At 37.0% G+C, this 14331-nt stretch overlaps 1 protein-coding gene across 1 annotated transcript in view; it reads right to left on the bottom strand.

Annotated features, from left to right (window-relative positions):
* Positions 1-13819, bottom strand: part of ENPP3 (ectonucleotide pyrophosphatase/phosphodiesterase 3) — a gene marked incomplete at its 5' end in the record, with an annotated part of 24930 nt that extends 11111 nt beyond the window's left edge. The window contains 10 exons of the mRNA XM_009695310.1: positions 1414-1480; positions 3303-3430; positions 6369-6400; positions 7794-7922; positions 8086-8194; positions 9584-9656; positions 10078-10143; positions 11509-11618; positions 13074-13193; positions 13740-13819. Coding sequence (XP_009693612.1) covers positions 1414-1480; positions 3303-3430; positions 6369-6400; positions 7794-7922; positions 8086-8194; positions 9584-9656; positions 10078-10143; positions 11509-11618; positions 13074-13193; positions 13740-13819 — 914 coding nt within the window. The remainder of the gene's footprint in view (positions 1-1413; positions 1481-3302; positions 3431-6368; positions 6401-7793; positions 7923-8085; positions 8195-9583; positions 9657-10077; positions 10144-11508; positions 11619-13073; positions 13194-13739) is intronic.
* Positions 13820-14331: the final 512 nt, after the last annotated feature.

Here is a 14331-nt window from a genome sequence, read left to right as displayed (position 1 = left end):
AGAGGCGTGGGGTGTTGTGTGTGTCTTTAATATTTTGATACATACTTACAAAATTATTGTTTGATATGTTTCAAATTCACACCTTATTATGTTTTCATTGCAACAGCCAGTATCAATGCCATTTCAACAAACGCAGAGTTATGACACTCACAGATCGTATCTAAAGTCTAGTATTGAGCCAGAAATAGAAGCATTATGGGGGCTGGGGTTTGGTTGGTTGCTTGTTTTTTTTAATACATGTTGCATTCTCAAAAGTCTTTGGGTCACTTAAAAGCCTATAGCCATGGCTAAAGCAAAGAGCAGGGAACTGCAGAGACCCATCCAAGCTCAGCAGAGACCTCCATCAGTACCAGCAATGGTACGATGTAGTGCTGGGCAGCCCTTGCTGGGGTCTGCAAGCATTGTAGCAGAGCACTGATGCTACTTACAGTCTCGCATTAGTTTCTACTACTTTATAAGCCTCCTGAGTTCCCTGCCATAAGTTGCAGGAAACATGACTAAACAGGATAATGATCTGTTCTGAAATAATATTCTTATGTTCCCATAATAGAAAAGGAATTCTTAATTTATTATAAAAAGACATCATTAAGACATTTTGCTCTTTTATAAAGAAAAAAATTTTCCTTAGTCACTGTGCCATCTGCATAAGGTTATCTGTGATTAAGATTTCTATGGTAACCAGAATTTACCTTTTCTTTCCATGCAAACATTCAGCACCATTCTGATCAGTATATGGACACGTAGTTTTAATATAGTTGTGAAGATCTGGAAGAATCTGATTCTTAGGCCCAGAATATGGGACTAGTAGTGGTATGCTTGGCCTCACTTAAAGGTTCACATCACAGAAAGTACGTGAAAAACCAAAAGCTCAAAATATTTTCACTGTAACCAGAAGTGAACATGAGATGAAACCGCAATACAGGCTATACTAACATACTGGTTATACTAATTACTTTTTTGCTCTGATGATAGGATTAAGTCTTGTAAGATAAGCAGAGTCAATGAGACTTAGTTTATTTGAGCACACAGGCTTTCAGATGCTCAACTGAATTCCCAGAACCTATGGAGATTTTTCAGTCATTGCTTCAGTAGAAGAATGAAAGAAGAAAAGAATTCAGTGTCCCATAGCTAAACATGGTATGCTTAGTTTACTGTAGTCTATCTGGCTCTATGGAGTGAACGTGAGCCCAGACAAGTTTTACTAAAGGATCCCAAGGAAACAGGCCTCGTGCACATCGATGAAAGGCAATACAAATATACGGACCCAGTATGTGTTTGCAGTTTATGTGTCTGGGTGACATGGAAGAAAAAGCATACTGCAAAAACTATCATATATTCTATATTCTGGTGGTTCATCTAGCACATCGTGATTTTCTGTATAAGAAGGTGCAAGACAAATAGAAATCATCTTACCTCCATACTTGTAAATTTGTTGTTATAGCCATGGTTACCCCTATCACAATATGTGTAACTTCCATCCCTAAGGAGAAAACATCATACAGTGTAAATAAAAATGGCATGAATAGAACCAGTTAATAACAGTCATCCTGACTCACTGGACTCTGGATCATGTCTTAAGAACAGACTCTGGTATAATAATGTAGTACTTTTTGCTCATCCAGTGTTCATTTTTATGAAGATCTGTTTCTCCTGTAACAGAGATTGCTATGGACAGAAATAAATTATCCTAGGTAGCTAGTGAGTGTACAGTGAATCAATGTTTTCAAAATAAATTGAAAAAATGGCTATTTTTGAACTGAGGCCTTAACTTAGCTGCAAGTTTCAGAACAAGAATAATCAGCTTAGAAAGAATTCCTCACTCATATTCTATAGTATCTGCATTTTAATAGAAAATTAAGGAGAATTCTGCTGTTAGCCTCTGTGGAACAATATAAATAAGACTGCAAAGGATTTTGCCTTACAAGACACTGCATTTTCATGATGGATTCTAAAGGGTGAAGGAAGGATGTGGATGTGTGTGTGTGGGTTATAGAATTAATAAAATGTCAGAATAGTCTGACTTATAATGACTAACACTTGTTTTAATTTACCCGTTGCTGAGATACATGGAAAGATAAAGAGATAGTCATCCCATATTGATTCAATGCACAGTTGTCAAGCACATGTATCCTGTTTTCAGAGGCACAAGAACATTTGAGCACAGTTTTAAAAAGGGTGAATATGAGATTTTTCAGTGGGAATTTCTTTTTATATGTCCAGGACAATTATTTGGTTGCATCAAAACAATCAAGTCATATTCTGATCAGGCATTTTCTACTGTTTGAATAGTCTTGAAATTCCAAGTCGGCTCATGCTTCTCCTACTGCAACACTGTGGCTCAGTAAATTCAGTATTGCTACTAACACCACAGGCTTTGTATCGATTTTCAAAGCATCAGGACTAAGGCTTGTCTGAACTGCTCTTAACTTGCTCAGAGCTATTTTTTTATTGTTTAGCTCTTACAGCAATTTTTTGTAATGACAAGGTGGCTATGTCTAATTTGTTATCTTCTGGCAAAGACACAGTTTTTATACAGATAGCAGTAACAATCAGTTACTCTGTGTAGAACGGAGACCCCAAGGCTAGAAACAGCTCGTCGATGGTCAATGAAGGAAATGCAGATCTGGAACTGAGCAAAACCAGACTTAGAGGTAAGAAAGACAATAAAGAACAAATATCTAAAACATGTAGAATGCACCATATATAGTGAACGGAGATGTAATGTTAACTTGCAGGCCAGTGAAGATGAGCAAGCTGTAGTGTTGGCATACATATAGGAAGAACCCCATTTGGATCACAGAGTGAGGAAGAAGAAACATCGACAACATACTCCTCCCGATGAAGAACTCATAATGCTGCTTACTGGCCGTATCCACACATGCACCAGACTGCAGCCATCAACCTTAGGACCCAGAAGGGCAGTGGAGAGGTGACTGTAGTGCCAGGAAAAGGGCTAGATACTAGGAAGGCTTTGTATAACAATTTGAACTGCATTATTTTTGAGACTTTTTCTATTTCTTTATTTTCTTTTTTCTTTTTTTTTTTTTTTTTCTGTAAAAATTTGATCAGGAGTAATGATGATTCTTTTATTAGACTGTTAAGATTTGCATTGTACTAATAATACATTCTTGGCTTCATGTGTAAGGTGTTTTTGCTTTTTGTACATAGTAAGATTTTAAATGTAACAAACATAGAAATGTAACAAGTCTAAAGGAAAACAGGAAATGAGGCACCTGTGAAGGAAATTAAAGGATGAAAATGGGATGAAAGAGATAAAGTAACAGTCAGACAACTTATCTTACCTCACAGCCAGCCATTGTCGATCCACCAAAAGATGAACTTTATCAATACGAATGTTGTTAGCATAGTGGAATCGTTTTGGCAAGTCAGGCGTCAGATAAGGCTTGAAGTGCTGAGGGGATCTTTTGCACTGTGCAAGAGGAAAGAGCCCAGCCATGAGTTTTGCTCAATATCAAAACCAAACCCATCATTCAAAATTATCACAAACATCTTAGTGACAGGAATGTAAGCACAAAGCACATTATTCACAGATAGCTTCTTGGATGACCTGCAGATCTCATTTTTGGGCCAAGATGCAATGGAAGGAAAAACAGGTTTTTTTGGAACTGTTGGAAAATATGCTGCTGTAATATGTACAGTAAGTTCACAAATTCTGTGGTAAAAGTACTCCTAAGGCTGAAAGACATTTAGTAATCACGTTTAGTCTATATGTCCATACTAATGTCACTGGCATCTAGTATGTAAGATTATACTCCACGAGAGAAAGTTCCCTGGCAGTTTATTTCTGCCATCTTCTATTACTTTACCGTTCAATAGATAACAAAGAAAACCAAGTATACATAACATAGCACAGTCTAGGGTTTTAGTTGCACGACTGAACATGTACTCTCATGCCATGCAAATGTCCAGTGCTCAGCTGTTAGCTAAAGGCCTTAGGTTTTACATCGACTTTTAGCATGTTAATGTAACTGTCATGTTAGCAGGCATGCCATGAATGAGTTTGGCGTTGAGAGCCTAATGACAACCATATGACACACTGCAAAGATTTAACTACATATGGTCGTCAGAAGCCATTCCAGCTGACTGCAAGCATCGTGGCAATGTTTCAGAAGTGTTGCTCCTGATCAGGAAACCGGCACTGGGACAACACAGACAATCTAAAATGCTGAGGGAAGAGTTGCTAGGAAGCTGGGTTAGCCAAAGAAGCGGTCCTGTTTTACAACACAGGCAATAAAAACTACAGCATGCTTGGAGTCCGATCTGACATCTTCACCTCTAAGTACTAGAACTGTATACTCTGCACAGAATGACATGAACATGCGCAATGAGAGTAAGCGTGCCTGGATAGTCATGAAAGAAGCAGAGTGGAATCCAGGAACATGAAAAATAAGGATCCAATGGGTTTGATAGCCCAGAAGAGGAGGTCATTCTACGAAGGGTAGTCTAATTAAAGGGAAAAATAAAGGAAATCAACATATAATATGACTTTATGTCTATTGATTAGCAATTAATATATGACACACAACTCCCTTCTCTGCCCAAAACTCTCATTCTAAGAAGTTGAAAGGGACAAAATACACTAACTATTTATGAATAGAAAAGGCAAGAGGAAGTGTCCTGGTATCAGGCTATTCCTATAAGGCAGACATGTCACATCTCTGTAGCTATTAGCAGTTGCATTTTCAAGCAGGGTTGAGAACATGCAAGTTGTGCTATTCCCCTCACACTAATGGTCTTTGATATGACAGCCTCCATGTCATACTATGGGATGCCGGATGCAGCACTGAAAAACTCCTTCTGCTATTCCAACAATCGATATCCTACTCCCACATCTGCTTTGGATGCTGGAGAATAAAGGACATGTTCTTAGGTATTCAGAATCAAGAAGACATCATACAGGCAGGTTCACTGCCCTTTGGACTTCAGTAGCAGGCAAAAGCTCCATGTAACATTGGACAACTGAGTTGTTCAACAAGTTAAAGGAAGACCTCTAGTGGGGGTTTATCAGAAATATACCGAGCTGAGGCAGCCCAGAATTTTCCCAAGCTGAGTGTTTATTCTAAAAGTATCAGAACATCTGTCTACTGCTTGAACTAGAGCTAGTCGCAGAATAGAAAATAAACTGACAATGAAGGAAAGAAGGGGAAAATTATAACAATCCATAGAAAGCAAGCAGTTCAAACATTTAACTTGCTGTAAATTATAAATGCAAAGACATACAAAAAGACAACTTTCCTACAAGCATTTTAGTTTTTCCACCATATTCATCCCACATGTAGTAATGTATACCTTGAACACTTAAAAAGAAAAAAAAAAGGCAGTAAATTACCTATCTAAAAAAGTAGAAGGAAAAACGTGCACTGTCACATCTTAACACCTTTCAATAAAATAGGTTTGGTCTTCGTTTTGCACTGGGTTCTGCACTCCTTTGTTTGCAGCCTGCAGAGCTCAGCTCTCACAGAGTGTACCCACAAGGAGCAATGGTCTAGAATGGAGACACAGACATGCTTGGACCTACCCTGAAGTGCTACATCCCCTCGGTATGACAGAGATCCAAGCAGAACTATCAGTATGGGGCCCAGTGGTAGTGCAGCATACCTAAAAGCACTGTTAGTACTTAAGTGATTTATCATTAAAGATGCTAAAAGAGCCATACTGCCTCATGCTGCCTCATGCCAAAGGTCTACCTTGCCTAGTACTCTGTTTCCAGTCAGATCTCCAGAATTTCCAGAATCAGGTACTTAGAGAAAGTGTGTAAGAACAAATCAACTATTGAATGAACCTTCTTTCTTTTACCTCCTCAGTTTCCTTTAGGCTTCAGGGACTTCTTAAGTCAGAGGTTGTTTCTGGATCATGTTTAATTGCACTTACAAGCCTGTCCTCCATTATTTTGTCTAAAATCCCCCTTTCTATTTATATTCCCAGCCTCTACAACACCCTGTGGCAACGTGTTCTACAATGTCGTTATCTGTTGTGTGGAAAAGTTGCTTTAACCTAGCCTGGGTGTGGCATTTGTGGTCCAGAGCTAACAGATGCCTACTATCTAAAGTATCTCTGTGTTGTATTCTGATCTACAATGAAGGTATACCCTACTTTCTCCACGTTAAGTCAGCCACTTCTCTTTCAAAGTGAAGTGCAGAAAACTCTTTCGCTCTGAACAGAGATCCCCCATGGCAAACCTTTGTGCACCATCTTTGAACAACTTCCAGCACTGCCTCCTATGCTACACCAGAGTCAGTACACTATTTAAACTGGCACTGTAGTCTCAGTTTTTCATGAACTGTGCTTTTTGATCAGATTCCTATTAAGAGGAACTATGAGGAAAAATTATGAAAATATTTACTCACTGTGAGGTTTTTAACAATTCCTTCTGAGTCAACTGTTAAAAAAAAAAGGTGAATCAACATGCGTTCAAACAGCTGAAAATCCAAAACCTCATGAGAAAAATTTCAACATACTTTTTGTCTGTAAAATTGAATTTCTTTTTTAGCCTGTGAAGATTATGGTAACGATAACCTTCCACAGGTAGGAATGTTATGTTTCCAAGGGTAACTGTCTGTAAGTGTGGCAGCCTGTGGAAGTACCTAGAACTTTGGGTACATCAAGACAGACTGTAGAAAACTGCCATGGTGATGACAGCCAAACCCTAAAGTTGACACATCATCAGAAACAAATTTTCTTCTCCCACTTAACATCTATTTGACGTCTAACCTTTTTTACACTGAACTGGATGGCAGCACTTGTCTTGTATTCCACTTCCAGCAGCAGTCACAGAGAAAAATCCAGTCTGTCTTTTCAAAGAGTGACTTTAACCTTTTGACATTAGCTTTCTAAAAAACAAATCTGAGCACTTTACAGAAGGAAAATTCCTTCAGAAAAAGTAAGACTATTAGAGGAAATGAGTCAACAATTATATTGAGATTAAGACACATACAAAACATCATTATTCTCTCCCCTGCTTATTACTCTGCTCCTGTCTGACTTAGACTATCTTCTACTTAAACCAAGGAAAGTCTGATTTATAGTGTCTAAATATTGTGCCTACAAATATAAATACAATTAGAAAAGATAAATAAAAAGTACAATGGTATCCCAGCTCTTATTTGAGATCTGCAAGAATTATGCCTTTCAGCATACTTTATGAATTCTGTAAACCCACTAAATAGGGCACTTCCATGGTTTTACCTCTATTTTTTTCCCCGATATAGAAAGTTTTCAGCTGTGGTTTTGTTTTTTTTTTTTTTCAGTCTGGTAGCATGGTATCTATTCCAAATCAGAGTCAGCTCACATGGTTTCAATTTTGTGTTCTTTTGTGATGCCAGTTAAAGGGCTCAACCAAGGCTTAGATCACACTGTGCTAAGATTCAGATTCCATAACTTTGTACACACAGAAAAAGTCACTTCAAAGAGACTGACTCTGCCAATGTTGCACAAGAAATCCGTGAAGAGCAATGCACTTATGAAAGTCCTGAAGTTCCATTACGAAACAATAAAACTATCTTTACTTCATCTTTCCACATGCCAAGAAAATGCAAATCAGAGTCTGCAACAAGCTTTTCTAACCTTCAAGTTCATCTAAAGGGGTCATTCTTGCAAAAAAAAAAAAACCCAAACAACAACTTCCATGGATATTTAAGCTAGGTTAAGTGAAATAGAAAGCTATTCACTCTGCTAATTACCCATTTTCCCTATTTATTTATTTATTTATTGATTTATTTCCTGTAATATTGATTGTGCCAAATTGTGGACCAAAAGGATTGGTCCACACTTACAGGTAAAATAGTCAGTTGGAACAGTTCTTGCTCGAATGCGAGCTGCAGGCCCAGCATATATGTAGAAATCAATCTGCTCGAAGTAATTAGTCATATATTCTAATTGTTTGCAGTAGGTCATCTCCATCCCTAAAGGACAATATAGAAACAGTTATTTTTTATATACAATATATGGCAAGGAAGATAAAGTGAATTACAAAATAGGTTAAAATAAGTAAGCACACATATTACACAGAGGAAGAAAACAATCACTCAGTAAAATTTAGACTGAAAAAAGAACTATATACATTACCATGATCAGCTAAAACAATGAGGTTTACACATTTATGCAGGTTTCTTTGTTTAAGTCCATCCATCAGCATCCCCAGTGCTTGATCTGCTATCTGTAAGGCTTTGATTACCTGTAAGATAAACCAGGTTCCTTAGAATTTTTCTTTCTGATTTCAAGTTCTCCCTTAAATATAATCATCAAAGTCTGGAAAAAGTGAGCTTTTCTGTTAGTTTTCAGGTTCTTAGTATTGCATTTTCTTTTCTTTCTTTGTCACCATGAGAGTACAGATGTGCAGAATTCCACTACTCTACCACAGCACATGTGAATTAAAAAAAGATTCACAATTAATTTTTTCTATTAACTTAGAAAAATTGAGCTTTAAAATACGTTCATTGAAAGAAAAAAATTAACACATTCAGATCATATTTGTTCCTTACTCCCAATTTTATATAAAATATCAGATGTATAACATTAAATACTATTTTTGTTGTAGTATGAACATGTCATTGTATTAACAATAAGCAGTGTTTCAAAAATATTTACACACATGTATAATTTATGAGACCACTGTAGCATCCAAGAAGGCATGGTGCCCTTTTCTCATCTATACAGTCCCTTTAAACTTCCTACAGAAACCCACTACCACCACTGAAGTAATATGGGAGAAATCCAGCACAACCCACCCTTCACGGAGGATGGCTCTTCCCTCATTGATGCAGCTGACTTACTTACAGTCTTCGTCTAAGTCCTACAGTAAGGATGATACCCGACTGAGTCTGAGGACTCCACATCTGAGCACTTGCACCCTTCATGTTCCGCTAACTCTGCTGCACTCTCTTGAATGTCTTGTGTGCATGGACAACGTACACATATACAACGACACATACAGTCATGAGTTTTTTAGCCCTTTATGTATAAAGAGAAATGGAGTTCCCTTTCCAATTAGGGAGTCTAAAACTATCCTGCAAAGATCCGCTTTTCTGTCCTTGTCCACTACAACAAGGCCTTTTGCTGAAGAACATTTTCAATTATATTAAACAAGACCATTCCAGGAAGGAGCTGATATGATAAGCCCTACGCTCCTTAAAGACTGAACTTTTTGCCTGCATGCAAGTAAAAATGTAATATTTCTGGGTTACAAATTAACAAGCATTGAAGTACAGTGTTAGGAATAAATAAAAGACAGTTCTGAGGATTTGACAGGCCACATGCTTCTAAATATCACTTGACAATAAAATTAAAGTTCATTCTAAATACAACCATTAATATTATTTCTAATAGCATGATCCAGAATTATTTTCTGCTGGTCTGTTTGGTGTACAGCTCTTTTGATTCACACACAGTGTTGGAATCATAACAATGGAGTCAACCACAAGCAAGAGTTCTTAATAAAAACTCATTAAACAGTCACAGTAATTTTTGATCTACTATCCTTTCCAAGTTTATAAGTTGGTTAAGTTCATAGTACAGCACCATTTTTAGTGCAATTTAGTCTAAGAAAAACACAAAAACTACTTACACCACCACTAACTGGTCCAAATGAATGTCCAGAAGAGTCTGGTTCTTCGATATATAAAGTGTAGAAATCAGGCCTCAAGTTAGAAATAAACAAGAAGGGGATATTACGAGAATTTGGAGACAGCATTTCAAAAGAACACTTTCATTAAAAAAAAAAAAAAAAATTAAACTTAAAACAGAATTATAACTAACTTATTTAAACCTTAATAAAAGACCATACATCAAATATAATCATTCTACTTCCTATGAGTTTTGTAATTAACAACATGGACTATTTGAAGTTGCCATTACAGAAACAGTATCCAGTGTCTTTGATTGGTATCCAGAAATCACTCCAAAAAACTTCAAGATCACAGACAGCAGAGCAAGCTGAGCAAGCCATTTGAGATGGTGAGGAAGATTCCATGTTTCCCAAACACCAATAGAAATTTCAATTGCTAAGCATTAAAACCTTCTAAGCTATAGTCTCACAAACCACCTAGATATTATTGTTACCTCTCAGATTTGGTATAATCAAGCCATTTCAATATTCCTGAAATTCTCTCTTCATATGCAACTGAACTGGAAAAAAAAAAAAAAAAAAAAAAAAGATATGATGTTAACAGGGCTTTCTGATAAGCCCTTCTAATTCCAAGATACGGAGAAAGTGTCCACCTTCCTCCAGTCAGATAGTAAAGTCACAGATTTGGATTTCAAGAATGATACATCTTAACAAGGTACCAGCAACCAGTTTTATTATTCTCATTTCTGATTGAATGTAACTCACTTTTAATGGTAAGTTAGACAGATCCTGATTTTGCAAACACAAACATGTGATGTTGGTGGGAGTACTCATACATTTATAATTAAATGCATGGGAAAAAAGAGATTTCAAATTCAGGACATAAACCTGAAGTACAAGTCAGAATAACTTTTATTCTCTCCAGCATGTATAAACCTTCGACTTTCACATTTTAAAAGCAAGTAATGTCCCCAGCAAAATCTTTGTGAGGTGATGCTTCGTCTCCTATAAAGGAATTCACCCATTAATAGCTTCGCTTTCCTGCAAAGTTATGCACAAGCTTTGTTAGTTACCTATACTACTCAGTTCTGAGTACCAATCCTACACATCACTGCAAAACCTTTGTTATCAATAGACACTTACAGTCATATACTTGGTTTAGATTACCTTTGTAAATGTGAAGAATCATGGGAGATTTACTGAAATCATCATGAAAATTTAGAAATCATTTACTAATATCAATGCCTTCCATAAGAAAAAAAAATACTATGAGAGTAATTGCTGTATTTTCACATGTGTAACTTGTGAATTAACTAGACAAAACATACAGATTCAGCAGCAGTGTGCAACTTACCACACATTTGCAAACAAGACCGGAAGGAATTGGTCTAAAGCCCATCTTCCTTCAGTAGCTTCCATATCCAGCATCCTCTCTTCAATTAGTTTCTGCCTCCTATAACCTCTTGTCATGGCTTCCAAGTTTGTGTTCCTTATCTTAGGGTATAGGTTATCTGGAAGCTTATTCTCAAGTACAAGTGTTTTTAAAGGGCTATATAGTATGTCTAGATTTTGCATGTGGAAATAGGGTAATCATTAGTATAGTTTAGCAGTAGCTACCAATCAGTTATAGGACACTTTCCTAGTGGGAGATTAGTGCTTTGCAGTTGGCTGAAACTTTCAAAACTGTGTAGGAGAGCAGAATACGCAGTACCCTTTGACTTTCTCATTGTGAATCCCCTAAATGGTTTTGAAAATTTCCACTGTTGTTGGTAGTTCCATGGCAAAACCAGGACAATGTGACATGGCAGTTATCTCTCAGACTGTTGTTTAAAACTCTTATATTTCATTTCCTTCAACTGTCATATAGCAATTTGGATTTTTAATGTAATTTACAGGAATTTACTACAAGCCCTATTAAAACTTACCTGTTGAATACATTGTACAAGGTGGGGTATGTTCCATTAATCGCAACATCAGAGCCTGGCCAAAAGAAGGTGCCTGCTTTCAAATTTTGGTACATTGCTGTCAGCCAAAGCTATGGGTAAAGATACAAACAAATGATTTTATGGGATTTACACCACTGGAGGCCCTCAGATCACCAAAGTAAAAATACACAATTGGATCAGAAATATGGGCTGCAAGCATGCATTTCTCTTTCTTCTTTCACACATCACTCAGTTGCCTAATGACTATATGTGATTTGAAGTTTGTTTTCTACATACATATTCTGAAGAAAAATTAGCAGCATGGAAGCCAGGATGTTGCTATTTATTGGGTATTCTCAGCGTAGAAAAAAATCATATAGGTATTGCCATGATTGGCAACAGGTAGTGATCTTTTTTCTGGTGGTAAATGCCAGTGGAATGGATCATGAAGACAGAAGAATGTTTCAAAGCTGCATCAGGGATGTTCAGACTGGACATTAGGAAATATTTCTTTACAGACAGGGTGGTTAAACACTGGAACAGGCTTCCCAGAGAGGTGGTTGATGCCCCAAGGCTGTCAGTGTTTGAGGCATTTGGACAATGCCCTTAATAACATGTTTTAACTTTTGGTCAGCCCTGAAGTGGTCAGGCAGTTGGACTAGATGATTGTTGTAGGTTCTTTCCAACTGGATTAGTCTATTCTATTCTATTCTATTCTAAGATATGGATTCTAGTTATATGACTTTTTTATAAGAGGGCATATTTATATTCATCTTAAAGAGTGCGGCTGTGGTTCTGTTACAAACCTGACAGAATCCTTCATGAAACAACAGCACCAAAACCTGGTATACTATAAAAATGTCTACACAGACATATATGTATATATACACACACACACACAAATAAATATATAAATGTATATTAAGTAGATATAGTATATACTACATGTGTATTTTTTATATTTTTGTACCGTTATTATAGCTTGATGTTTCTAGTAAATGAATAATATTAATCATAACTATAGGTACAATCAGGGTAGGGGTTTTTTTATTAAATGTGCCATACATTACATATGTACTAATTTTGCTGGAAATTAAGCTCTTTGTTATTCTCTTCCTTGCTTTTATATGCCTGGACTTTGTAAGTGTATTTGTAAATGGATATAATTTGGAAGTATATTTTCAGATTTCATTTTGTAGCTAGTTGTCAAAAGACAAAAAAAAAAAAATACCCCACAATAAAACCACATAAAAAATTTACTGTGGCTTCCTGTGGCAAGAGATCCATTCCAACACCAGCCAAAATATTTAAGTTTTTTTTACTAACAACTGCCACATTAAGTGAAATTTTTAAGTCCCAGAATTAATATTTTAAGAGTTCTTTTACTTTCATAAAAAGGAAATTGTTTTGTAGGCAGCCTATCATACGAAGCCTACAGGATATTTAGTACATACTGCAAATATATCACACAGCTTTGCATTTTACTCTGTTTTTGTTTTGTGTTATAATATGGCACATGAGTCACTGTAGATGTAAAGGAATACCATGATGAGAAATAAACCTACTGGCTGCCCCTTCCACCATGAAGGCTGGAATTTTTCCGTCCCCGAAAGCGAGAAATGCTTGTTCAAGTCTACATCGTACATGCTGTTATCAATAATACCATGAGATTCTGGATACAACCCCTGCAAAATGAAAAGAAACAAAAAAACCCCACTGAATCTTGAAATCAAATGGAGCCTAAACTATGATGCAATGCAGTTATTTTTAGGGCTGTTTTATCACAGAAACAGAACACGCTTTCCTAACTCACATAGATCAGATTCTTGCCAATGAATTCAGCAAGCCTGTCAAGTTCCCTTGAGTTCCCTTATTTTTTCCCCAGCCCGATTAAAACCCAATGTGCTGTAGATTAAGTACCATATATGTCATGTGGCTGTATATCAGCTGCCAGACCCATCCGAACACACACTCATCAAATGGTTGTGTCCTCGCCCATACTCACCCGTATCTGATTAGACTGACAAAGATCAGGAATAACCAGTTCACCATCAGGAATCAGACAGCATATATATATATACCCATATAGATCATGCCTGCATGTACTGTCTCAGCATCTCTCTCTTAGTCCTATAGCTTGAGTTCCCAAGTCCCACAAAAAGATTGGCACCACAAACTCCTTTCTATGTCATCCAGACAACGAAAAGGAAAAATAGCAAATTCTCACTTACTGTGACAATAGTATAGTGGTTTGGAAAGGTTTTTGTGGGGTAAACAGCTCTCATGTATTTTGAATGTGTGCCACATGTTTCTGCAACAGATCATGGAATTAATATAAATTTGTTTATAATTGTTTTTTTTTTATTGAAAACTTAGTCTTAAAAACAAAAAGAAACAACCACAGTCAGTTGCTGTGGTATTAGAGGGGAAATGTGAGTCCAAATTAAGACGCATAAATTCTGATGTCTCCTTGTGAGCTAGGCCTACCGTCCCGTCGCAGTCAGTGGACCCTGGACGCTCAATTCAGCTGCCTAAAGCCTAGATGCTTAGGGCCATTTGAGACACCTTTAATGATCCTGCCTGGCCTTCAGATGCTGCTTCTACACCCTGTCTGCCAACCCAAATGAGTGTCTCAGATACTTCTGAGATACAAAATGTTGACACAATGAGACTGAAACCTTAGGTCAGCCCAGGCAAGATATTCTGTAGAGCTGTCTGGTGACCAGATGCATTGGAAGGACTCAGTTGCTTAAGCACTGGAGTCCAGTGCCATCTGAGATACCCTCAGATATCCAAAATATCTGCGTGAAGGTTGGCAGTTTT

Source organism: Cariama cristata, unplaced genomic scaffold (genome assembly GCF_000690535.1).
Source record: "Cariama cristata isolate BGI_N322 unplaced genomic scaffold, ASM69053v1 scaffold27072, whole genome shotgun sequence".
NCBI lineage: Eukaryota > Metazoa > Chordata > Aves > Cariamiformes > Cariamidae > Cariama > Cariama cristata.
Note: the sequence above shows the minus strand (reverse complement) of the source record. Positions and strands in the feature narration are given on the sequence as shown.